We start from the raw sequence: 25,329 nt of genomic DNA on the forward strand, positions 1-25,329 counted from the left end.
CCACATTTCCAGCATCTGCGTAAATAACTTAACACTCAGAAAAATAACTGTGGAGGAGCAATTTCATCACTGACACCCTCCCATATGGAAGTCAAGTAGCACATCTGAAGTCAAACTCCGATGCCAAGGGCCTTTGCCACCAAAGGTTTTGGTGGCACTTGTATTCATCCTGCCACATCTAGGTCAGTGCAGTGCCAGAAGCTTTCCTAAAGCATCTTTATCCTCTATACCTGGACATTTATGCAGCATCTTCCTAAGTCGGCACTGACAACTCAGGCCTTCCAGCAACACAGGAAATGGAAGCACTAGAAGTTGATGACATCAGCCCGGCCTTAGAGGTGACTGAAGATTTCTTCAATAGTTTTGATTGTAAGCTGGAAAAGGTTGTGCAACCGTCCGAGGTGTACGGGGTGCAGGAGATTCCCGAGCTAGTAGGGAATGAAGTATTCAATCAGATTTCGGATGGTGGAGACCTGAGAAACATCACTTCCTTAGCTAAAAGCAGCCTCATTTGGGAACGCTGCAGAAACGGCCTCTTGGAAACCAACGCTCCAAAAACGTTCCCTGCCAAAGATCAGTTTACAGTGCAAAGGGGGACAGCCCCAGATAATCTTTCCTGGGTGGAGCAAAGGGAAACCTCGACTTTTAATATTTTTAATCTCTGTCAACGGAGGAGAGACAGGCCCCGCTCTGTGAACGATATCCTAGTGCAGAATGAGGAAGCCTCCACTTTCAAGCCAGGACATAACCGGTCACGCTCGGATGTAAGTCACATAGACTGGGGACTTGTTTTGACAGGTGCATCTGTGCAACAGTCATCTAATCAGGACACCAATTGCACTAGACTCTCATGCCTATCACCCACATTAAATAAGGGAGAGGACATTCAAGGGAACACTGGTACGTACTGGTGCTTCATTGTTTTTACTAATGCTTCATTTTTAATATTGATCTTGTCTTGGAAGGGAAACTGCTAGGTTAAAAATTATGAGCCAGATCTCCAGCTGGTGTAAACTGACATAGTTCCACTCACTTCAGTGGATTGACATTTTTTACCAGCAGAGGATCTGGCCCATATTTTAAAAAATATTACCTTACTGCTGCTGTTTGTTTTTGGTTTTAAAAGTACACTTATTTACATTTTTCATTTCATGCAGGTTGGCTAAGAAAGATATGCATCTAGTTCTTTCTGGTTAGTTTCATTTTCTGGGTCTCATGTATAAGATGGTTTGGACTGCAAGTTTATTGGGAAAATGGCTAATCTTTAAAAAAAAAAAAAAGGCAGTTTTCACTGAAATGTTAGAAATAACTAATGAAAAAATAGGCTTGCTTGTCTTAAAAATAAAAAAAGACATAAAACCTGTTTTTTTATTTTTTTAAGCTAAACGATTCTGTGCTATCTCTTTAAGAAAGATTACATCCTCAGTTCAGAAACAACAGAAACTCCAGCGAGCAATCAGTGCCCTTGTCAATATTAATGCATCTCTGCCAGCTTTGTGTGGGTTGCAGGAAGTCTTGTTATCTGATTGACACAGACTTTCTTAGTGAGCCACATAAATGAAGCAATATTTCAGTGAACTGTATGTTTCCCTTTTTCTCTGGAAGAGATTTTGCTGGAGGCTTCAGAAACACCAAACCAATGTCTCCTGCTTGATGATTGTTTATTCTGCAGCTGCCAAAAGTGCATTGAGCACTTATAGAAGACACAGTCCATGCCACAAAGATCATACAATCTAAATAAAGACATGGCTTAGTAAATGAATATAAGGAAAACAAATGGGGAGTGGAAGGGGGAAAGGAGGACAATGATTACAGTAGCCAGATGGCGTGGTTGCTTAGGGCAGTGTTTCTCAACGACCGGTCCATGGACCGGCACTGGTCCCTGAGATCTCCCTGACACAGTTTAGGAAGGGAGCAAGCCGGTCCCTGTTATCAAAAGGTTGAGAAACACTGGCTTAGTGGTTAAAGCGTGCCTTTAAGGTCAGATTTTCCAAAGAGGTCGGCTCCTTCTTAGCTATCAAAATAAAGTGCCTAAATGGGAGCTGAGCTTTTTTATAAAATCTGTGCCTTAAGTTATACCCCTGCAAGGGGGAAATCCACCCATCGGGGAACCGCAGGGTCCTGCCACTGGCAGCTTCTCAGCTCACAAGGGGAACGTGCCCACTATGCCATCCCTTAATTGGGTACATCCTGCTTCCCATTGCCTGCTGTTCCTGTCGGTGCATACTGAGGAGTGCAGCCATAGGAGAGCATGGACAGGGCTGACTCTGGTCCCTTGAATGCAGGGTTGATAATTCTGTCTGGTCATTGCATGGGCTAACCTAGGAGGGGGAAGAGTCCTGTGCACCCATGGAAAGGCCAAGCACTATGGCATCTCTATAGAGTAATGCATGCATCTTGATGCGGTTATAAGTTGTGATTCTCTCCTCTTTTTTTTTTTTTTCTTTGTGTAAATTATAGCATAGTTTTTATGTGGTGTTGGCTGAGCTTGTGAGGCCTCACATTCAACCTGGTGGCGTTTATATTTCTGTAATGCGATAACATTTGAACGCCACGTCGGATCAATTCCAAAATTTCAGGGAAAGCTCTAGGCATCAGTGATCAGAACCCTGTTGATTTTGGGAAAATCAAACCAAAAGGCAGAAAGTGGAGACATATGATGTCTCTGCCAGTTCTTTAGCACCACCCCAACTGCTCGATGGCATCCATTAATGCCTTCCGGCATAACAATACTTCTGTCTCATCTCTGTCCATCCTCCCACTAGAGTTTAATTAACACATTGACACCCTGAATGACTTATCTCCCAGACAGAGAGAGGAATAATGGGAGGGAATGCGGGGAAGAGGGTGAGAATATAGAGAGGGGGGAATGGAGCAAACACAACCTGGGTGTGGGGGAGATAGAGGGACCCTACTATGGGGGAGGAAGGAAAGGGGGGACACAGAGCTAGCATGGTTGATAGGTGGGAATCAGGGGCAGGCAGACCAACCAGCACAGAGGGAAAGGGGGGAACATGGGAGGAAGAGGGTAATGAGGGTTCAGAACCCCTGCCATTGGGGGCAGTCAGCACCCCTGCTGGTGATATATTGGGGGATCCTGCAATGGGGGAATTGGGGCACACAGAACCCCTGCAAGGTGGAGATGGGACAAGTTGTGGAGTCCCTGAAATAGAAGGGCATAGGGGGTGCTCAGGGAGCTTGTGGGGGGGAATGGTAGGATGCATGGAGCCTCTGGAGTGTGCGATGAGCTCAGCCTGCACAAGCTGTGTGACTCTCCTAGTTTCACTTTATACTACCAAAAAAATGACCTGGGGGGAGGGGTTAAGCCTTTTGTTTCCACTTTTTATATTTTAAGATTGGTACCATCTTATATTTACATAGCAGCTGTCTTCTGCTAGTGTCCAATGATCTCACCCCACTGCAAACCACAGCCTCCCCCTCCCGCCCCCAACTGCTCTGCTCTGTGTGGCAGAACCCTGTCCCCACACAGAGCTCAGTGCTGGATCGGGGCCTAAAGATATAAAGCCATTCCAGGAATCACTCCAGCTACAGGGAGGTGCAGCCACCTCTGGGGTGTAGCGTGACATGTAACACAGCAGCACTCCGCAGCTGTGTAAGAAAGGAAGCCAAGAAGAGTATTGAAACTGCAGAGGGAATTTAGGTAGGCGGAATAGAATGATCCAAAAAGCTAGTTGCTTTGGGTTTTTTTTTTTGTTTTTTTTTTTACACTTATAAGAAAATCGAACACGGTTTGGAACCGGGACCTTTGGGCAGCATTACATCCGAATGCAGGAATTTGTACACTGCCATTATGAAAAGCTACTCTCACTCTAACCTCTCTCCTCCACTTCCTGCACAACGGGCTTGCATTGGGTCCAAAGAGCCTCTCTGCCTATCTAAGCCAGACTTGCTGTCCTTCTTCCTAAATGGCTCATGTTCCAGCCCTTCCCATCCAGGAGCAGTTGTCCCTTCTGCTCAGGGCTAGCAGACGATAGAGAGACCAACTATCTACATGTCCTGGGAGAGCGCTGCTGCAGGCAGAAGTGCATCCACAGCAGCTCAGGCAGGTCTGCAGAGAATTTCCCACCATACGCTGAAAACAGAACAAACTCTGACTGCAGTAACATGGCTTCTGACTGAAAAGAAGCCAGCATGTGCCTGGTCAGCTGGCACATCTGATCCACAAAGAGCTTGTCTACAACAAAAGTTGCACTGCTTTAATTATACCAATACAGGTACATGGCACATCCTCGCCTAGCACTGACACAGTTATACCGACTTAAATGTGCTTATAACAGTCTAGCTTATTCTCATAAGGGAAAGAGGTTAAGCTGTACCAGTATATAAAGCACCTTTATATTGATATCACTGCATCCACACTAGGGGTTGTACCAACATAACTGTATTGGTAGAAATCAACTGGTAGAAATCTAACCAAAATAGTTTTGTAGGTCTATTACCACAACCTATAGTGAGAGAGCCCTTTCTAGAACTCTTAAAAGAAATTAAAGCTGAAGTGCTGTAGCTAGCCTCGGCTGTTCCTTTTCAGTCCTCATTGTACCTACTTCCTGGAGAGGAATCTCCTGTAGAGCCTGTGGACTCTCCTAGTCCTTCTAAGACTGAGTCAGCTTGTTATTACATGCCATTATTTTTTATTATCGGCACAGCATATTTATTACTATAAGCTTATCTGTTCATGCTGCTTGTTTTTTCACAACACAGCGAAGTGGAACTGGACCCTTTCCAAGCATCATGGAAGGAAAGGATTTGAAAAATGAACCTGATGGGGAAATATCCCCTTATGCCTGCCAGTAAAACCGCTAACACATTAGAAACTAATGTTGCTGGTTTGGTTTGCTTTTTTTCCCCAATTTGTGTTAAAGTGCAGTGTTGAGTGGTTAGTGGAACTAGTGAAGAGGGAAATTTAAAGTAAGTTCAGGACAGTCTTGTTTTTCTAGGCAGTCAGCTTGTCCAACCAAAGGGGAAATACTGTGTCCATAATATCCAAAGAAGGGTCACTTAGAATATTAAAATACAATACGTGAGCAGGTATCTTTGATGTTCACATGGAATTTTTTGTTTCAAACATAGTCACCTCCTGAGACGTGCATGTCTTAGCCATTATTCTTCCCATTTGTATTGCTGTAGGACCTAAAGGCCCCAACTAAAAAGTGGTGAGACTTAGTAGTGCCAGGTGCTGCACTAACACATAATGAGAAACAATCCCCGCACCAAAGCGTGTGCAGTCTAATGCACCTAGGCTACACACATTTACACCTGTGCTCAACTAGTTCAATTGGTCTGGGGACTGCTCATGGATGTAAAGCATGGGTGCAAATGTTTGCAGGATTGAGGTCTCAATAGACAAGACAGAAAAAGGGTAAGAGAGAGACAAACACAGAGAGATTAAGTGATTCACTCAAGGTCACCCAACAGGTCAGTAGCCGAGCCAGAGAAATAACCAAGGTTCCCCTGACTCCAGTAAAATCAATGGCAAAGCTCTCATTGACTTCAGAGAGGCCAGGATTTCACCCCTGTATATTTTTAAAATTCTCACCTGTGCAACTAATAAATCATGGACTGGCAAAGCTGAAAACTTAAAGAATGTATATTTTCCACTATTTCTGCTGGTTTGAATCTTGCATTTCAGTCACCTTAGGCAGAGAAACACTGTTTTCTCTAACTTCCATGAGAGTTCTGACTGAGTAAGATCTCGTCTTCTTGCTTTATGACTTCTATATACTGTTGTCAGAGTGCAATGATTGATAGAAAGCTGAGCTTTCCTTTGCAGTTTTATAGTACACAATGGACTGGGTTTTTTCATTTGTTTGTTTGTTTGTTTTGGTTGGGGGAGAGAGACATTCATAAACTTTTGTTAATGAGAAACTAACTTGCAGCTTGCAGATCTCCTTTGTTGGAATCGTTGCTAGTCGATTTTTGAGTTCTCTGTAAACACTTGAGCATTGGGCTCCCTCCCATTCTTCCATTCCAAGGATCCCACCGTCTTTAGGAAACCTATTCTCAAACAAGAATGCCTCATGCGGGCCAGAGAAGCTGTGGCTCTTCCTTTTCCAGACACTCTTGCAGAAGCTTTTGTAATTCTTCAATGCCTAGCATCAATGAGACTCTTCTGAGCAGTGTGTTTATATAATAGCTGGTGAGGAAAAATGGAATGGTTTCTTTAAGGGAATGTACGATTTGTGAAATACGGTAGTATGACAGCCTGGGGCCTAAAGTCATCTGTTTATTCATGGACACAGGTACAGCATGAACCAACGGCAGTGCAGCTTTCCTCACACTGCCCAAGCAATGCCTCTGATCTGGAGGAACTGCATTTAGGCTTGAGAGGGTAATTTATTTACTCTTTATTCATTGTTTTCTCGAGGACCACCGCTAGACTTGGAGGTCAGATGTGGTGGTGGGCTTTTTGTGGTGTGGACCTTTTGTTTTCAAGGAAATTAAATGAAATCAGGAATGCATTTCACGAGTGTTGTCTGCTGGCAAACTTTTGGTCACTATCAAACTGGGCCATGTTTGAATCAGTGACTAAGCCCCAGTCCTGCAGAGAGACGTCCGGGTGTAACTCCCCAAGTTAGGTGCATAAGTGTTTGCCAAATTGGGCTCTTAGGGGGGAAAGTCTCTGTACGTCATGACAGCTCTCCTGAAAGGGGTTGATTACAGCTGCTTCAACAGTTTCTACTGAACTTTTTCTTTGTTCAGAAGTGGGCTTTTTTCCTAAACAAACATTTTCTGCCAATATTTTTTTTTTTTCAAACTGAGAGCCAAAAAAATTTCAGTTTTTGGTTTTTCATTAAAAAAAATCTGGAAATTTTCATGGAAAATTTCCGGAAAAAAAAAAGGTCCATTCTTCATTTCTTTTGAAATTTTTCACAGAAAATACCATGACCGTTCTCTTTCTAGCTTTGTTGTTTGTTGTGATGACGTGGCCGAGCAGCAATAATTAGTAGAGGGTTGTGCCATGAATCTGTTGCTGCTCTTTTCCTCCTTCTCAGAGAGGGTATAATAATACCTAGCTTTTATCATCAGCAGATCTCAAAGTGCTTCAAATTTTTAATGTATTTAGGCTCACAACACCCCTGTGAAGTAGGGCAGTGCCATTATCCCTACTTTACAGGGGGGAAACTGAGGCACAGGGAGGCTAAGTGAATTGCCCAGGGTGATAGAGGAAGTTTGTGGCAGAGCAGGGAATTGAATCTAGGTCTTGTTGTCCAATGTTAATGCCCTAACCACTGGATAGCTTCCCATCCTATAGGAGCCTTGATAGGAGGAGAACATTCTGTGGTAGTTGAAAGGCAGGTGGTGAGCTGCAGGTGTAGGTGTGTGGGGACCCTGAGTGGAGCGTGATGTTGATGATGATTGGTAAAGTGATCAAGCAGGGAGTAGAGATCATAAGGCCTAATAGTGTTACCAGACAGATTTTAGGGGCCTAATTGTCATTTGTGTTTTTGAAATCTCTCCCTGAAGTGTTTGCCTCGGAGTTTGTGGCATATAGAAACCAAGCACGTAGAGGGTGCACCAGGCACTCCGGCAATCCCCACTAGGGGACGCCAGGTACAGTATTTTGCACCATGTGTCTAGCTCTGTAGGACACAAACTTGGATCTGCTACACCTCAGTGTGGGAGGAAGGGACGAGACATTCCAGCCTGGTCTGACCGAGATCCCAAAATAATCAGAATTAAAATCGTAGCCATTAGCTTCTTTGTGGAGATAAATAATTGTCTTGGAGATTGACAACAGAGAGTGCACCGGTCGGAGATGCCTCCAGGTGGAGGAGTGGCAGTGAGCCTTATCGTCTGCCCTTTACCCTACGTGCAGTGACTTGGATGGAGGGAATGTGTTGTAGATTATTGATAATTGCTGGTGATACAAAAGTGGGGAAGGGAAAGAAATCAATACAGAGAATGAGTGCAGTCAAGGTCAATGGAACAAACTAAAGACTTGGAGTATGGGCCCACAAAGAGCATATACAACTGAAGTAGGATAATAGGGCCAGACCCTCACTGGTGTAAATTGACGTAGCTCCACTGATGTCAATGGGGTTAGGTCAGTCTCCACCAGCTGAGTGAGTTTAGTGACAAATGACCTACCAGATGGAGTCCGTTTGCCTTCATAGACTCTATCCATTCTTTGAAGTGATGCTTTAGGTATCAATCTTCAGGGTAAAATGGTTAAGTGGTTTAAAAAAATCTTATATGTCGTGCCTTTTTGTATGTCTGGGTTGCTAAGGCAGTAAAGCTCTCAAAATAATTCAGTAGCTGCCATCCTGGGGGCAGAGCAATATTGCCTTGCATTGCCATGTGGAAGATCTGGGTTCTGTGTCAGGTTGTTCTGATATTTTGTTCTGTGAGCTGGGAGATCGGCAAAGACATCATGTTTGCTACCGAAAGAGGAAGGTGTGGGAAGCCTTGGATCAGTTAGAAGAAATCCCTGATAAATCAAGTTAATTGCAGAGTGGCTGGCACCTGGGACTAATTTATTCCCAGGGTTAGGAGGTGGCAGCTGATAAGCATTGGAGAGGATGGCGGAGGGCGTCTGAAAATTGGAAGACAGTTATTATTTAATTTTTAAATAGCACCTAAATATCCCAAGTGAGATCAAGGTGCTGTACGCACACACAAGAGCTAGTCCCTGCCCTGATGAGGTGACACTAAATAGATAACACAGGCAAAAGACGTAATAGCAACTAATAAATAACCATTTGTGTAGTGTGTGTGCCTTCTCCCTTTGCCATACCTGTGAATGGGGGTCCTGGTTCTGATCTCCCTTACATCACTCTGACACTTGAGTGTTTATTGAGCTGGAGTCCCTCTTACACTGCACCTTATACAGTGACTAACACTAGTACAAAATGCTGCTGTTCTGATCGGGAAGCTGTGCACTGGCGTAAGTGACTAGATAAGCTGTAGGTCAATGAAGAATAAGGCTTGTTGACTTCACTGGAGTTACTCCTGTTTATATCAGTGTAACTGGGAGCAAAGTCGGGCCTCTGATTCAGAAAAATTCCCTATCACTGCCGTTAGGAAAAACAAGGTGAAAATAATTATTTTTAAATCTCTATGATTTGGTTAGGTGGTTTATTTCATTCTGCATCTTATATTGATCATATTCTAGAATAGCTATGGAATGAAGAGCATACGCTTGGTTTCTAGAAGTGGTTTAAGGAACCTGGTCCTTAGAGATTAACTGATGTGTAATAAAAGATAGCATGAATAAATCTGTACTTTAAAAAATAGGCTTGTTTGCTCACCCGCTTTCCTCAGGCTTGATCCGTTTCTCAAATCTTCGCTTTGTTCATTTGAGGAAGGGGGTATGATTGCATTTTTCCATTGCCCGTAGGAATAAGGTGCAGTTGTTTCAAACATGACTGAAAATATGATAAGCCAACTCCCCCAGGAATTGACAAACCTAGAATTAAAGGTAGCCTACTTCACCATTCTCAAAGTCGCTTTTGCCTTCCTTGAGGCAAAAGGCTGAAAAATAGTGAAAGCTCAGTGAAAACAGTTCTTATATGAACGTAGGTATTATTCTATGCAAACTGCTGCCCGGACCCCCAAAACCCAGGAGTGTAAAGTTACTTGCAATGGGAAGGGTGCGACATGAGGCTGAATAAACCAGTTTGGTCTCTTATAAACCCAAATATTGGGAATTAATTGCTAGTTATAAAATGCATTTTTTGCCGGACAGAGGCAAATCAATTATGCTAATTACCTGGAAAATTCCTTCCTCCACCTAAAATGACTGTTGGGAAGTTACTTGGGAAGAAGAGACCAGGAAGTGAGCACAGTCCTGTGAAGCGCAGAGCACTTTGGTCCCAATCCAACAAAACAGTTCAAATTCATGAGTAGTCATAATTAATTTGGTGGGTCTGCTCATATGCTTATAGATTACAAGACCAGAAGAGACCATTGTGATCATCTAGTCTCCTCTTCTACATTACACAGGCCATAGAACTTCTCCAAAATAACTCCTAGAGCCAATCTTTTAGAAAAACATCCAATCTTGATTTAAAAATTGTCATTGATGGAGAGTCCATCACAACCCTTGGTAAATTGTTCCAGTGGTTAATTACCTTCACTATGAATTTAAGATTAAGCACATGCTTAGATTGCTTTGCTAGCTGAGGGATGCAGTGCTCTGCTCCTGGTAGGATTGAGCCTCGCAAGAGACTAGCGATGAGTAGTCCAGTTCAATTATACATATTAACTATGTGTCATTCCTGTTTCTAAATTAGAAATAATCTTTTGCATTTTGAATATCTGTTCCTGCAGCCATTGAAGTCACTGTCAGAGCTTCCATTGAGTTCAGTAATGTAGGATCAGGGCCTTAAAGCATAGCCTTCCGGCCAGGGATTTTCCTGGTGCCTTGCAACCATTAATGAATTAAGCTTCATGACATGTTAGTAAAGTAGGCATGATCTACCTTTTACGGAAAAGTAGACTGAAGCACAAAGAGGTTAAATGAGTCGTCCAAGGTTGCACAGAGAGTCAGTGGCCAATCTGAGAACAGAACCCAGGAGCTGTCTTTTCTGTCTCTGGACAAATCTAAATGTATTAAAATAACGTGTATGTCAGAAAACATAGTTGTTTGTTTTTTTAGTAGTAGCGGTCAACGGGCATGTGAAGGGGCAGGTTGCCTGCCTACAAACAAGAACACAAATATAACAAGCTCTTTGGCAATGGGGAAAAATATCCCAGCCTTACTTAAACCACTTCTGATCTCCATTCATTCAAGGCCTGTGGAAATCAGAGATGTTTTGAGTATGGTGAACCCCCATGTTAGGTGGACACGCCGTGCAAGAAATGTGAATGAAATGTTATACAAACAAACTACCCAGAGAGAGGAAATAATCTTCAGAGAGAATTCTCTGCTGCTCCCAGCTGCTGTCCCTTGTTTTCCCCTTATTTTTCAAGAAATTACAGTTCAAAAAGGCATAAGCCCAGATGTGGGCTATTTACTGTGATTATCTCCCTTTTTACTGTGCTTCAATTTAATTTCCCTGGGTTTTTTTTTTTTTGCGTGGCGGGGGAAGAGAAGGAGAGGGGAGTGGAGCGGAGAGAAATGTGGTTTCTGTTTGTGGGGTGGGGGACAGAAAGATGGTAGCACTCAGTGGATGGGGATTAGCTGGCTCATTGTGCATCAAGGAGATGAAGGAGCAAAGGCAGATGAAGGGAGGGGTACCTTCTGATACAACGCCTCTATCCAGCATCTATTGCCCTGACCCAAATGGTAAGAATTTGAATTTTAATCAGGCTGGCTGCTGTTTTTGTCCCAGTTAAATTGGAAGTGGGTGAAGCCAATTCACAGAAGCTGGAGGGAAGGGGAGTTGGGGGGTGAGGGGAGAGGGAATGCCTAGCTGAAAGATTGAGTGACAGAAAGGCTGTCTCTCTCTCTCAACAAAAAAGACAAGGACGTTTCTGTGTAGCTGAATGAGGCCTGGGGGTGGGGAATGGTTATGAATTTGTCTTATTATGGAGAAGCTTGAACTGTCATCTGTACTTTGGAAGCAGAGAGAGTGAGTGAGATTGCTGTTGGGTCTGCAGCAACAGCACCTCTCTTATTGGATTAACAAAAAAGGAAGATGACTGTAGAATATGTACCCATTATCTGCACTACAAAGGGATTAGTGTGGGTTTCAAAGAAATTAATGGCTTTTGAGTGAGCACAGAAATACTAATGAATGTCAGGGCCAGAGATGTAAGGCAAACAAAATTGGTTTCTTTTTCTTTTTTTTTCTTTTTTCCCCTTTGCATTTAAGGTATGAGTTTAATTTTTCTCTGCAATTTTATGATTTAGACCTATGGTTTTCCCTTTTAGCAGAAATACTCTCTAGTAGGTTGTCCATCTGCAGGGAGTAGTTACATTTGTTTGTTTACATCCATTTCAGACATGATAATGCTTAAATCAGTGAAGTTGTTGAAAACATCTGTGCAGAAAGTCTGTCTACACTGGGAAAAGGTATCATGTGAAAAACATGTTAACTAACATGATGTTAAACATGCTTTTGTCCTCAGGTTTGCCAGGATAGTGGTCGAGTTTAGGACATGCTAGCTAAACCCAACCTAAATGTAACTTTTCTCCTGGTGTAAATGTAGCATAGCACCCTTAGCTCGATTTTATTGTTATTGTTGCTGGTTGAGTATAGCGTAGGCTTCTGTGACTATCATAGGAAAAAGGCCAGGGGTTAGCTAAATCCTGGTCTGTGCTACAAAGTTAGGTTAGCCTAATTATGTAGCTTAGCGGTATGAAAGGTTTTATACCGTGATGTAGTTTAGGTCGACCTAAGGCCCAACGTAAACACTGCTAGGTTGATGGAAGAATTCTTTTGACAACCTAGCTCCTTCCTCTCAGAGAGGTGGATTTGCTACGGTGACAGAAGAACTCCTTCTGCTGTTGTACTATGTGTCCACACTACAGCGGCTCAGCATTTCTACTGTAGACATAATCTTAGTCTGACCTTAATTTGACCACTTTTCTTAGGCTAGGGTTACACTAGAGAATTTCCCACAGCACAGCTGCACCACAGTAAGCTCTCTAGTATAGCCCTTCTAAGCTGGCAGGAGAGAGCTCTCCCGTCAATTTAATTAATCCACCCCCAACGAGCGGTGGCTGCTGTGTCGGTGGGAGAAGCTCTCCCATCGACATAGCATTGTCCACACTGGCACTTAGGTCAGCGTAATTTATGTTGCTCAGAGGGTTGGTTTATTCATACCCTGAGTGACATAAGTTATACCAACATAAGTGGTAGTGTAGACATAGTCTTAGTCCAAACCCTTGAGGTATGTCTTCACTGCGGGATTATTTCTGGCTGTTACTCAGGTGTTCCCCTAATCGTCCCTCCTATCCACACAGCACCCTCTAACCTGAATTGTTTGGTGCTTTCAACCCAAGACAGATGGCCCAGCTGGGGCTAAAGATTAGAGCCCAAGTTCTGTTTACACTTGGGCTGGTAACCTACCCCACCCGCTTTGCAGTGAGAATACAGGCTGAACCCCTTGAGCGCTGATAACTCTCCAGGGCCTTCCCACAATTCCCCCTGTTGCACTCAGAAGGACAGACAAGTTCTCCCACAGTCCCTTGGGAAAGAATCACAGAGCAGCTCAGCTCACTTCAGTGCACAGAACTCTGGGACATACCCTTAAAAGCCCTAGTGACACACGTGGGGGCGTGTGGCCCAGTCAGGATGCAATAGCTCAGCTAGTGCTTTGCAAGGTGGCTGCTCACCCCCAGGCTACTCTGACCTGGGTGGTCAGAGCCAGGTACGAATCACCTGAGTTAAGGCTGCAGTGAAGACAGAACCTTAGTGTAGTCAAGCACAGTCATGTTTAAAAGGTGCTAGCTGGTCATGGTTAACCACAGAGCTCCTTTTAGGGGCAAAGGCAAATAGGAATAAGCGTTTGTTCCTGCACTGTGAGTTATTTCAGGTCACAGCCTCACGTGTACATGCTCTGAGTTCTCATATATCTTCAGGCATCAAAGATCACATCTGGGGGGGAGCGGAAGAAGGGGATGATGAATATCACCAAAATTAGAGAGGGCAAAAAAGTATTTAAAGTGACATGTGAAGATATTGTGTTCATAAACATTAGGTATGGCTGAATTGACTGGATCAGACTGGAACCAGTCCAAAATTTCATCCCAAACACAAGCCTTTTCTGAGGTTAAAAAAAGTTTCTTTTCAATCTCTTTTTTTGTGTGGGTGTGTGCATGTGGCTATGTTTTATAATGTTTTTTTTTAGATGGGCTTGAGCAGCAACTTTCTGATAAAATCCTGTGCACAGGGAAGTCAGTTGCAGAATTCCCACTGACTTTGACTGGGCCAGGATTTCACTCTTCGGATCTAGATCAAATGTCACTGAAGTTTGGAGGTATTGGGATGCATAGTTCTGATTTGGGCCCATCTCTTTTATTTTTAGTTTCTGTTCATTTCTGCTCTTTCTGGGTTAGATTTTCCTTTGGTATAAATCAATACAACTCCTTTAGAATAAATGGAGTTATGTCAATTTACACCAGCTGGGGCTCTGGTCCTCTGAGTCCAGCTAGCACTTGAAATGCTGTGAAAGAAGCTACTCTCACAGACCTCAGTTCACCATTGCCTTGCACCTTGTGTAGTTATTTACATAGTGTGAAATTGGTATAAAATGCTATAGTGTTAATGGTAGCATTCTTTGCATGGTTTAAATGACTACACAAAGTGCAGGTAACAGCAAATCAGGCCCCACCTTGTTTCTGGTTGGGCCAGAAACAATAAGTATAGGAAATCTCATAATTAGGTCTGTTCTTCTGAGATTTTCCTCCTTTTACAGCAGATCCAGGAAGTTTAGATAACTATCTGAACTGATTCTCCTTGCTGGTTACCTGTGTTGTTGTTAATACCTTGGCCTGTTAAGAGAACATTTACAAAACCAAATTTATTCTTCAGCATTAATGTTGTTTTATTTATTTATTGGATCTCCCATAGTGAAACTAGACGGGTCAATTTCACTTTTGTTTCTAGTTGGTTTACTTTCCAATCCTCATGCTTGTACACAATTCTGCTGCTGTTTGCATTCACAACACCTATGGGAATGTTTAAAATGAAAAAAAAAGTTTTCAATTAAATAAACAATGAAAACATTTCTTCTCATATTAGATTTTGTGAAGCTTTCTTTCTTTCTTTCTTTCTTTCTTTCTTTCTTTCTTTCTTTCTTTCTTTCTTTCTTTCAAGGTTTTGCCCATGCTTCCAAAATTACCGTGCTTTGGAGAACACATTGCAACATGGTAGTACACTGGCCTTGTTAAACCATGGCTTGATCTCACTAGGGATGTAGTGGGGGCTACCCTACGTGATTGTTTGTAAAACACCTTGAAATCTTTAGAGAAAAGGCGGGTATAGTAAAGAAAATTATAATATTCATCATTAATTGTTGATATTATGCAAAACCTGTATTTTCAAGTTCTGTGTCTTCATACACATTTTAAAAAGTAAGTTTGCTGGATAGGCACAATTTTATGTTCTCTAATCTTTTATATGCAGTATATGTCTTACCAAATGAAGTCATTAAAATGTCTGCAGATCACATGAAACATCAATTTGAACCCCACAATTGTCTTCATTCTGTGTTCCCAGAATGATCCATGTGCACAGACATAAAAATAAGAGAATATGAAAATAGAACTACCACAAAATGACACTTAAGACCAAAGGAAAGAAGGACAATGTATAATTTATTGATTTAATTTAAAGTTCATCAGGCTGATGACTCAATGACATAAAAATCAGGAGGCCCATAGGTGCAAGATGCTGACGGCTCCCAAGTGGTGTTGATAGTCCACCTTTCAATGAAAGTTAAAGATGTTAGCACCTCTTGGGAGGCCCTCATTACCCCAACCATTGTGCCTATGGTTTGCAATTCATTTAAGCAAAGTGCTCACTATATACAGTTTTAACAGAGACCCTTGTCAACCACTGTAGTGTGCTTCTCAATACTTAAACTGCATGGGAGGTTCTAGATGCCAAAATGTATGGCATGTCCATAGATAAGGCCACTTTGGAAAGGACCTCTAGAAAATATTATACAGCTGATCCTGGCCACTTTTTTAATATGATTTAGCATTTTAAGGTTTCCATTTCTGCTCTACCAGTGGAGGCAATATGACCTAGTAGATAGAGCATTGGAGTGGGGCTCAGGAGACATGGGTTCTATTCCTAGCTCTGCCACTGGCCTGCTGGATGACCGTGGGCAAGTCACTTTGCCGTTGTGCCTCCAGTTCTCCTCTGTAAAATGAAGGTAATGATACTGACATCCCCTGGTAAAGCGCTTTGAGAGCCACGGATGAAAAGAGCTGAGGGAAAGCTAGGTATTATTATGTTTATTATTTCATCTCAATACTAATCTGCAGTTGGCTGCATGGATGTGTCAACCTCTGCTTCTACTGCATCATGTGTCCTTGCTGGAAATATCTCTTTGGGCCAAGACTGTCCCAATCATACCAGTTCCCCTCCGATATATAATAATATTTAATTTGATGTGCCCAGGAGTATTGGGCAATTGCTATGAGCCAGAATGTCTCTAAAGTGAATCGTTTGAAAAGAATTAAGTAATTGTCCTGTTTAATTTCTTCCAGAACACAAGCTGACATTCCCAAATACTCTGAAGAAGGGATACCTAGAAATTAAAAAGGACCATGACAGCTACTGGCAACCCTGTTATGCAGAACTCTCTCCATACAAACTGTACCTGTATTATCTTGACAGTAGCGGCAACCAGAATTTTCCTACCGTGTATCTGCTTTCACATTTCCAGAGTGTCACAGTTACAGGCAGCACTGAAACAAAGATGGTGGATGCCGTTCTATCAGACAACTCCCAGCTGCAACTGAAGGCAGAGTCACCGTGGGAGACTTTGGACTGGGGACAGAAACTTTGGGAAGTAGTGCATTCTTCTGTGCCAACTTTCACTGGGCAGCAGGAAGACCTCGAGGACTCGCAGAAGTTGGACAACGTCAGGGACTTTACCCAGATTCATGGCTTACAAAAGAAGTCTGCTGAACTTTTCCAGTGTACAGCTTTGACCCAAAATATGAAGGAGTACCAAAACATTCTCAGATCAGGGACTCTTTATAGGTTGACTGTCCAGAATAACTGGAAAGCATTTACTTTTGTACTCAGCAGATCACGTCTCATGGCATTTCAGCCTGGTAGTCTTGATGAAGATCCTCTCCTGAGTTATAACATTGATGTGTGCCTGACTGTCCAGACAGATGTTCTGGATGACTGTGACTCTTGCTTTCAGATCGTGTTCCCTCAAGATGTCCTCCGTCTGCGGGCAGAGACCCGTCAGAGAGCACAGGAGTGGATGGAGGCCCTGAAATCTGCTGCCAACGCAGCGAGAAGTTTAGGTCAAAACCTGCAGGTTACTCTGAGAAACAAAGCCAGAGATCAGCCTTTTGGAAAAGATTTTCAGCAGAGCAAACGCCAGTCTGTGACCACCAGCTTTCTGAGCATTCTGACCACTTTGTCTTTGGAAAGAGGACTCACAGCCCAGAGCTTCAAGTGTGCAGGTAAGCGACCGAATTCCATTGGTTTTGCCCTCACATACTCTATAGAGGGTAAAATGGAGGCTGCATGTATATAATCCTGTTGTAAGGATTCGTGCACATTTGTCCAAGAAATGGGCACTCATTTTCCATCACCATAGCCGTTACGCCACAGGCTGTGAATGTGTCAGATCTGGCAAACTGCAGCCAGCTTTGGCCTGGTTAGCATGCCCCATGTGACACACAAAGTGTTGGAAGGAGTGATGCTCTAGGCGGTGCTCTTCTCTCTGTGTCAAACTGGCTTTCAGTGACCCAGAAACCTGAAAGAACATCTCCCGTCATCGTATGAGGGTTTGTAAAATTAAACTTCAGCCCATGAATAGATTGTTAGCTCTTTGGCTCTTTGCAGTGCGTGTGTACAGTGCCTCGTCCAGTGTGGGTCTGGTTCCTGATGGTGCTAGTGTAATAGAAATAATACTAATCTAAATTCTGAGCTAACGTGCCCCTTTCAGGACAACAGAGGTATTATTTGAATGGCCATCAGGCCTGAAGGCACAACACTTTGTGATGTGATGTGACCCCATGCAATCTCCGATCCCAAGCAGGTCTGGGTAGGTATTGGATGGGGGAATCTCAAAAGCACACTCGGGGGCCCCAGGAAGTGGTGATGGTAGGTAGTATTTGTCCCTCTGAGTCAGGGGGGAGTCCCCCCCAATATGTGATGTGAAAGGTGCCACCTTCCAGGGGTAAACTTCAGCTCCTTGACCACTTCTAGTTATTAGGAATCCTATGACTGTTTTGTAAGACTAGGGTGTCAAGCCATTATCAGAGACCAATCCCACTTTGAGTGATCATATTCTGCCTACTTGAGATTTACCTTTTGGCCTCAGCTGCATACATAAGTGTTATTCACTTCCTGTTCCACTTTGTGTCATTTTACTGGGAAGCTGTTGTTACTACATTTCATTGGAGGTTCATATGATTCACAGGGAGGAAGTCTTGTCTTGTCTAGTAGTCAGAGCATGAGATTGGGAGTCAGATGTTCTGCATTCTAGTTCTGACTCTGCCACTGACTCACAATGCATCCTGACATGACTAGCAGAGGCCTACATTTTCAAAAGTCACTATGATTTGGGGTGCCTTAGGTTTGGGGTGCCTCATTTAATCTACCTTAAAGAGGCCTGATTTTCAGAAAGTGCTGAGCACCCCTCCCGCCCAACCAACAGGCCCTTTTAAAATGTCTCAGATTGGGCACTTAACAATGGAGGTACCCAAAATCACTAGTCACTTTTGAAAATTTAGGCCTGTTAGTCTATGTGCATGTTCCCTCGTGTAAAATGGGGATAAGAAAACCTATCAGACACAGATGGATTATGGGGATCAATTAATTGATGTTTGTAAAGCAATTTTGAGACCCTAGGATCCTGGGCACGACAAAGTGCTGAAGTATTGTAACAAATAGACCAGTCTGTATGTGTGCACTTGGAATTGCTCAGCTGTACTTTGTCATGGGCCCTTTCTATTAGCAGCTATGAGAATTCCTCTAGTAGCTCAGGAAATAGAGGCCTGTCAAGGGGATGTGAGTTCTGTGCTGCGCACAGCTATCAGACTTGCAGACTGTGCAATTTTTTTATTTTTGTATCTTCTCTGAGTCTTTACTTTCCTTAGAAGCTCAAATTCAGCCTTCAGGAGGAGATTCCCTGTACACCTGGATTATCAGGCCCTTCCTGCAGATACTGTCACCTGTCAGTGTGCGTGCCAGGCCTGAGATCTAGATGTGTGCTTATCTGCTTTTGTTCTTCTTCCCTGGAAGTGGATTTAATGACACACCCTCGAGCATCCATGCTTGTTTTGTTTTGATTAATGGCAATCTTAAATTCATTTGGGAGCTGACTAGTTCAGGGCCAGGGTACAAATTAATTCACTTCGGTGCTTTTGAAAATCCCACTACCTACATCTTTAGGGACCTAAATACCTTAAAAAATCTGGCGCTAAGTCTCCCTGTGCCTCAGTTTCCCATATATAAAATGGTGATGATAGCACTTCCCTACCTCACGTGTGTTGTGAGGATAAATACATTATGGCTAGTGAGGCACTTGGGACCGGACCTTCAACGTATTTGGGCTCCCATCTTCTGTTGAAATCAGTGGAAGTTAGGAACCTAAATGCCTTGGAGGTTGTGGGCCTCAGATTCTACAGTGATGGGGAGCCACAGAAGGATAGCTAGATCTGTCTAATCTGTTACCCGTATGCAGCGTTGCTGTAGCTGTGTTGGTCCCAGGATATTAGAGAGACAAGATGAGTGAGGTAATATCTTTTATTGGTCCAACTTCTGTTGGTGAGAGAGGCAAGTTTCTGAGTTTACACGAAGCTGAAGAAGAGCTCTGTGTAAGCTTGAAACTTGTTTCTCTCACCAGCAGACGTTGGTCTGTATCCAGTAACGATGTTATCTCACTCCCTTGTCTTTCTAATCCGTTACCCAGCAGCCAGGGTTTATTAAACTCCAGTAGGGGGCAGAGTCAATAGTCTCATTTTAAGACGTTTTCAGGGTTTCCTTCTTCATTTTCTTCTTTCCTTCTTAATTCTTTTCACTTAAAACGAAATTCAGTGAAGAAATGTTCTGTTCTTTAGAGCCGTCATTTCACTGCTGCCCTGCTTCCAAGAAAGCTAATGAGCGTGTTGCCAGTGACCTCAGCGGGAGTGGGATTAGGCCATGGGAGAGCAACAAATAACCTGTCGTCCTTAATTTGAGAAGTATTTTAGGTATTCTGGATTTTATTCTGTGGGAGCAGCCTTTTGTGTGGGGAAGGGTGGATTTCCTCTCTGAAACATGCTTCATTTCATCTCGAGACACTCCTGTGTTCCCCATGGAAATAAAGCACTCTGACCTTGCTGGGGCATGAGTGCTGTTTTTAAGTTATGTGCTTATTTTTAAAAAGCCACGTGTCACTTTCATGGTGCTCCGAGGCCAGGTCCACACTACAGATCTATATCGATATGACTATGTTGCTATGGGGTGTGAAAAATCCACACTCCTGAGCAATGTAGTTATGCCGACCTAATCCCCCATGTAGATGACGCTATGTCAAGAGAAGAACTTCTCCCGTCAACATGGCTACCACCTCTTGAGGGGGTGGATTAACTACGCTGATGGGAGAACTTGCTCGGCCTAGGAGCATCTTCAGTAAAACACTATCTCAGCGCAGCTGCACTGGTACAGCTGTATGTGAAGATGAGCCCTGACACTTACTCGCTAGACATTTCCTGTGCTCCCGTGGCCTGATTTTCCAGAGGTGATGAGCAAGCGCAGCTCCCACTGACGTCAGTAGGATTTATGGGTGCCTAGCATCTCTGAGAATCAGGCAACTGGGCGTAATTTTAACTTGAATTTCAATAAACCCATACGCAATGTCTAGTTTTAGAGAAGGGTTTATGTCCATATTGCGGTCTTTTCATTGTGTGCTGTGCCTTTCCCCAGGGGTCCCAGAGAGTCTATTTGGGGCCTCTAGTTGCAATCACAATACAAGTAAATAATAATAATTAATAATAACTGGGAAAACTTCATCCTGTTTGGTTCAGGGAGGAAAAATTCATGCCAAAGAGACTTTAGAGAATAAAGAGTCTTGAAGATCTCTATGCATCTTGATCGCTACAGGCGGTTTCTGCTGTTTTACTTCATAGACTGCTGTTTAACCTAACAGGACTGCTGTCGGTAATTACATCTTGCAGGCATTAAGAGCTTTCTCTCTCCCCCCTTTCCTCCCGCACCCCTGGCTGCTGGGAGAGGTAAGCTTGGAAAGAAAAAAAAAAAAAAAAGTTTTGCTGTGAATTTTTCAGCCATTTAGTGCAAATTCCTGTAATTACTGTCATTGTGTCGTGTCTGAATGGCACATAATACGGCAGAAGCCTTTCCTAATTGAGACCTTACAGGAGGTACAAATCCCTTCTTTGTTCAGCCTGCCAAATTAGTGCCGGAAAGTGGCAGGGTCCGAGTGGGAATCAAAGGCGAGCAACACAAAGATGGAACTTAAGGCTACAGTAATAACCCTCTCTTGTCCTGCAGGAAAAAAAGTAATGACCAATGAAAAATGAAGTTTTTTTGTTGTAAATTCCCTTGACATGACAGCACCTCGGGGCTGCTTTATTTATTTAGTAAAAGTGATTAAACAGTAATACAGCAGGGCAGTCCATTGTCTGCCATGCTACCGCCCATCCTACAGACCCCTGCTGCCTTGGCTAATTGATTGACAATGAACCTCTGATAAAGAAGTTTGTTGGGAGGACCTGATGGGGATAGGGTCCCCCCCCCCCCCCTCCCTTTCTTTCTTTGTCTGGAGTTTCTTTTTGTTTGAATTGCACTCCACATTCCCCCACCCCCCACCCCCTTTTAAAAGCTTTTCAAGGTCAGCTCCCAGACAAACAGCTGACACTCACAAGCAGGTAGAGAAGAATGAGAATCTCTCCGTGCCTACCTTTTGACAGGTTTAACTTGGGGGCTGACCAGCACTTTCCAACCACTGATACAAGCCAGGGCAGCAGTGTCAGACACAGCGATGGGATGGAGGGCAAAAGGGAGTGGGGGGCAGATTGTTGATGCGCTGGGGTGAGAAGGGTAGTTTAAAAAAAAAACAAAAAACAGTTTTCCTTTGGTGGGATCTGATGCCTTTGCTTGGTCTGTATGTGCAAGAGGTTTCCCCACGCCGAGTTCTTCCTCCTGACTGTGGGGCATTCCATTTCTCGCACTGCATTTTAAAGAGAGTGAGCTAATATATATTCTGGTGATTAAAAGGGCGGGAGTGGAGGCTTTTAAGACTGTATGTATTTTATAAGCTTCGTTGTGTTCACTCATTTTTGGCCCTACAGATAAATATTTTGTGGAGAGAAAGTGGGATGAGCTGCTCATTCTCAGCTCCAAAAAGTCAGCTTCTACTCAGTCTCTGATTAATTTGCCCCATGACTCTCTTCTTTCAAGCAAGGGGCCCGATCCTACACTGTGATTCCCTAGCCCAGAGGCCTGCCCTGGCAGTGAATAAGTGGGACTCCTTAGAGATGTAGGGTTCCGTGCTAGGGGATCACATTGGAGGCTCAGGGGCCTGAGGCTCTGATCCTACAAACACGTAAGCACATGCGTAATTTAACTCAGGTGAGACTTCAGGGGGGCTGCTCCACAGGCCTAAAATTAAGCACCTGTTTAAGTGCTTTGCCAGATCAAGGTCCAAGCTAGTAAATGTCAGGCTTGTCTTTTCATGTGCAGATCGGGGAAGGGTTAACACAGTCACAAGGGCCTCTACCCATTAATGGACGGTGTCACAGATAGATCCACTATTTATTTATTTCGTTTGCATACAAGCAAAATCCCTGAATTGATCAGATTAGGAATATAAAATTTGCCAGCCTGGATCAAACCATGTGTCCATCAAGTCCAGGGTCCTGCATCTGGCAGTGGCTAGGAGCTAATTTTCCAGAGGAAAGAGTAGTTGCTGAGTCCCTTCAGTAATGCACCTACTTGTTTGTTCAATGCCGTGGGGTCAAGGGGAAAGGAAGGAGCTTTTCCCAAAGACCTGCAGCTTTCAGATTATGCAAGTGGCTCCTAGCCCTTTTTTTGGTAATGCCCCCAGCTTTGAAATGGACTGGCAAGATGAGCTGCCTTTCCCCTGGTCTCCTTGCACTGTGCTCTGGCATAGTTGCTAGTCTGTTTCTCCTCTTGGGTCTCTCTTCCCTCCTCCTCTTTTTCTTTTCTACCATTAATTGTAATTAGATTAATAAAAGGAAGCACACGCCGCTCCAACGGCCAGTCCTCATGAAGCTGTAAATTCAATCCTGATGTGAAAAGTGCCCAGTATCTTTATTTTTGTAGCTTTCTATTTTCTATCCTTGCTTCTTTTTTCTTTTTCCTCTCCCACCGTTCTCTTTCCTGCTGTGCCAGGTGACTCCCATTCATTGTTCCCACTCTGCTTGCCAGAAGGATGCATGCTCCGTAGACTTGGCTGCATGTGCTCTCCCTACTAAGCTGAACATCATGAGAGCAAAGAAGCAAGGGTTGGGCCAACCAGCTTACAGCCCTGTGTGCATGAGCTGCTCCTGTGGTTGGCTGCAGGAGAGGCCATCGCAGGAGCAGCAGCAGATGGAAAGCTGGTGGCTTTCAAGGAGCCGTTTTACCCGTGGCTGTGTTGTGATCACTTTTGCACTGGTTGGGCGGATTTGGCAGAGCAGAAACGAGGTCCTGCAGCTCTTTCTGCTAGCTAGAGCTAATGTGAAGCTCACCCCTGGTTACAAAGATGCTGATTTTTGTCTTGCAGAATAAAATCCGTTTACCCTGCAAAACAACAGGTGTTACTGTGCACGAAAATATTTAGTCACTTTAAAAAAATCCAGCTACAGTACTACCTTGGTCTGACTTTCATCAAAACAATGGCTGGTGGACAGCTAGAAGCAGCTCTCCTTTGAATTCAGCAGGTCTCTTTGAAAGTCACTGTAGCAGCCAGAAATTCAGTAGTACCTATCCACTGAACTAAAAAATATTATGGGCCAAATTTCAATAAGCTGTTTGTGCAATACTGTTATATCAGAAGGCCCTTTTAAAGACCTTTACTCCCATGTTGTAATTTCATTAATTCCAGCCAGGAACCCCTCAGTCTAACCTATCCAAGGCATCTGCCACTGTGGTGTCTAAAGTGCTGTACATATCAATTTATTTTCTATTTAGATTAACCTCAGTTGATCTCATTTCTCTGTTTCTCCAGGATTCCAGGTATTTTTCCTCCTCCCCTTCTTCTGCAGCTCTATAAAGCTCCCTATGAGAGTGTATGTTGCATTAAAAATGCATTTGTAATGGTGCATTGTAAACCATTGTTTCTCATGGGTTTACAGCAGTCTTTTCAGAGCCCAGTCCTGGTCCCATTGAAATCAATAGCAAAACTTTCCTTGAGTTCAGTGGAAGTGGGTTTGGGACCTTTAGGACTCAGCTCTGCATTCCTTGCACTCATGCAAAAACCCCACTGGCCATGTCTAGACTAGAATTTGGAAGGTGTTAGCTACAGCTAGTCTGGACAAAACTATTGACTTTTGTGTGTTTTTCCAGGTAGGGACTATCAGACGGGATTATTAATCGGCTTGCCTTGAAGGTGAAAGCTCAGTTTTTCAAATTCCCAGATAAAAGAGTAATTTTGCATTGGTGTGCAATTAGATCTGTGTGGATTTATCCTGGCCCACTTGCAGAGCCCGTCTGAAGAGAATCTGAATATTCAGAAACAGGATGAGACTAGCGGTCATCGGGGCGCTAGCAGTTTGAATGCTGTTGTTTGGGACGATCACACAAGGCATATCGCATGATACCTCTTCTGCGGTGTTGATTGGCCAAGTATGCCATATGTATCAGAGCAGATAGCAGAATCCATTTCCGTTTGGTTTCTAGAGGCAGTGTGTGTTTGTTTAGCTGAGCTTTCTGATCCAGTTTTAAGGTGTGATTCGGCCTTGAAGAGGGATTGTAAAACTAATATCCTATTTAGGCTGCTCTTTGTGTAATCTGCTACATGTATGTAGAATCATCTCTTTATTCTTAACACAAAAACAAGTTTTCACTCCTGTTCTCCACAGTTCTGGGAGAATGAGTTAGATTCTGTTCTGAGGTGAGTATCATGAACAGAATTTTTATCTAAGTTCCCATTGCAGGGCCAAAATTTGCACTCAGTTACACCTTTGCAACCTCAGGAGTATGACTAAGATTGGATTTAATTTCCAAGCCCTTTGGAGCCATTTCAAACACTGCAACAGAACTGTCACAGGTCAGTTAATATAGTTTTGTGTCCATTTATCCTGTGGACCCAGTTTGTGTGTGACTAGAGGGCCACTAGTGCACATGAGATGTGTCTGTTGTTGTTGTCATATCCAAGCATGCAAATGCCAAAAGCAGTATCTCACGGTATGTCTACACTGCGGGCTCTGCAGTGATCACTGCAGCGGGATTGATTTGAGTGGGTCCTGTTGTTGAGCTGTCCAGTCAACGTCATTATTCCCCCCCTCCCCCCCAAAAGGAGTTAGGCCGTGTCAATGGGAAGGTGTCACCCGTTGACACAGCGCTGTGTAGACGCCACGGTGCGTCAACATAATACGTCGAGAGGCGATAATGCAAGCTATGTAACGTAGCTTGCGTATCTCCCGTCGACCACCAGCAGCAGTGTAGACCAGCCCTTAGAGAGACCAGGTGGGTGAGGTAGTATATTTTATTGGACCAACTTCTGTTGGCGAAAGAGACAAGCTTTCAAGCCTACACAGAGCTCTTCAGCTGTGCA

General features: G+C 43.6%; 1 protein-coding gene across 1 annotated transcript in view; it reads left to right on the forward strand.

The window, feature by feature from the left end:
* The first annotated feature begins 296 nt into the window (after positions 1–296).
* Positions 297–25,329, forward strand: part of PLEKHM3 (pleckstrin homology domain containing M3) — a 98,115-nt gene continuing 73,082 nt past the window's right edge. Inside the window, exons 1-2 of the mRNA XM_067549816.1 lie at positions 297–900; positions 16,127–17,062. Coding sequence (XP_067405917.1) covers positions 297–900; positions 16,127–17,062 — 1,540 coding nt within the window. The remainder of the gene's footprint in view (positions 901–16,126; positions 17,063–25,329) is intronic.

The sequence above is a fragment of the Emydura macquarii genome, unplaced genomic scaffold, assembly GCF_026122565.2.
Source record: "Emydura macquarii macquarii isolate MOO-44397 ecotype Brisbane River unplaced genomic scaffold, CSIRO-AGI_Emac_v2 contig_1253, whole genome shotgun sequence".
Lineage (NCBI taxonomy): Eukaryota > Metazoa > Chordata > Testudines > Chelidae > Emydura > Emydura macquarii.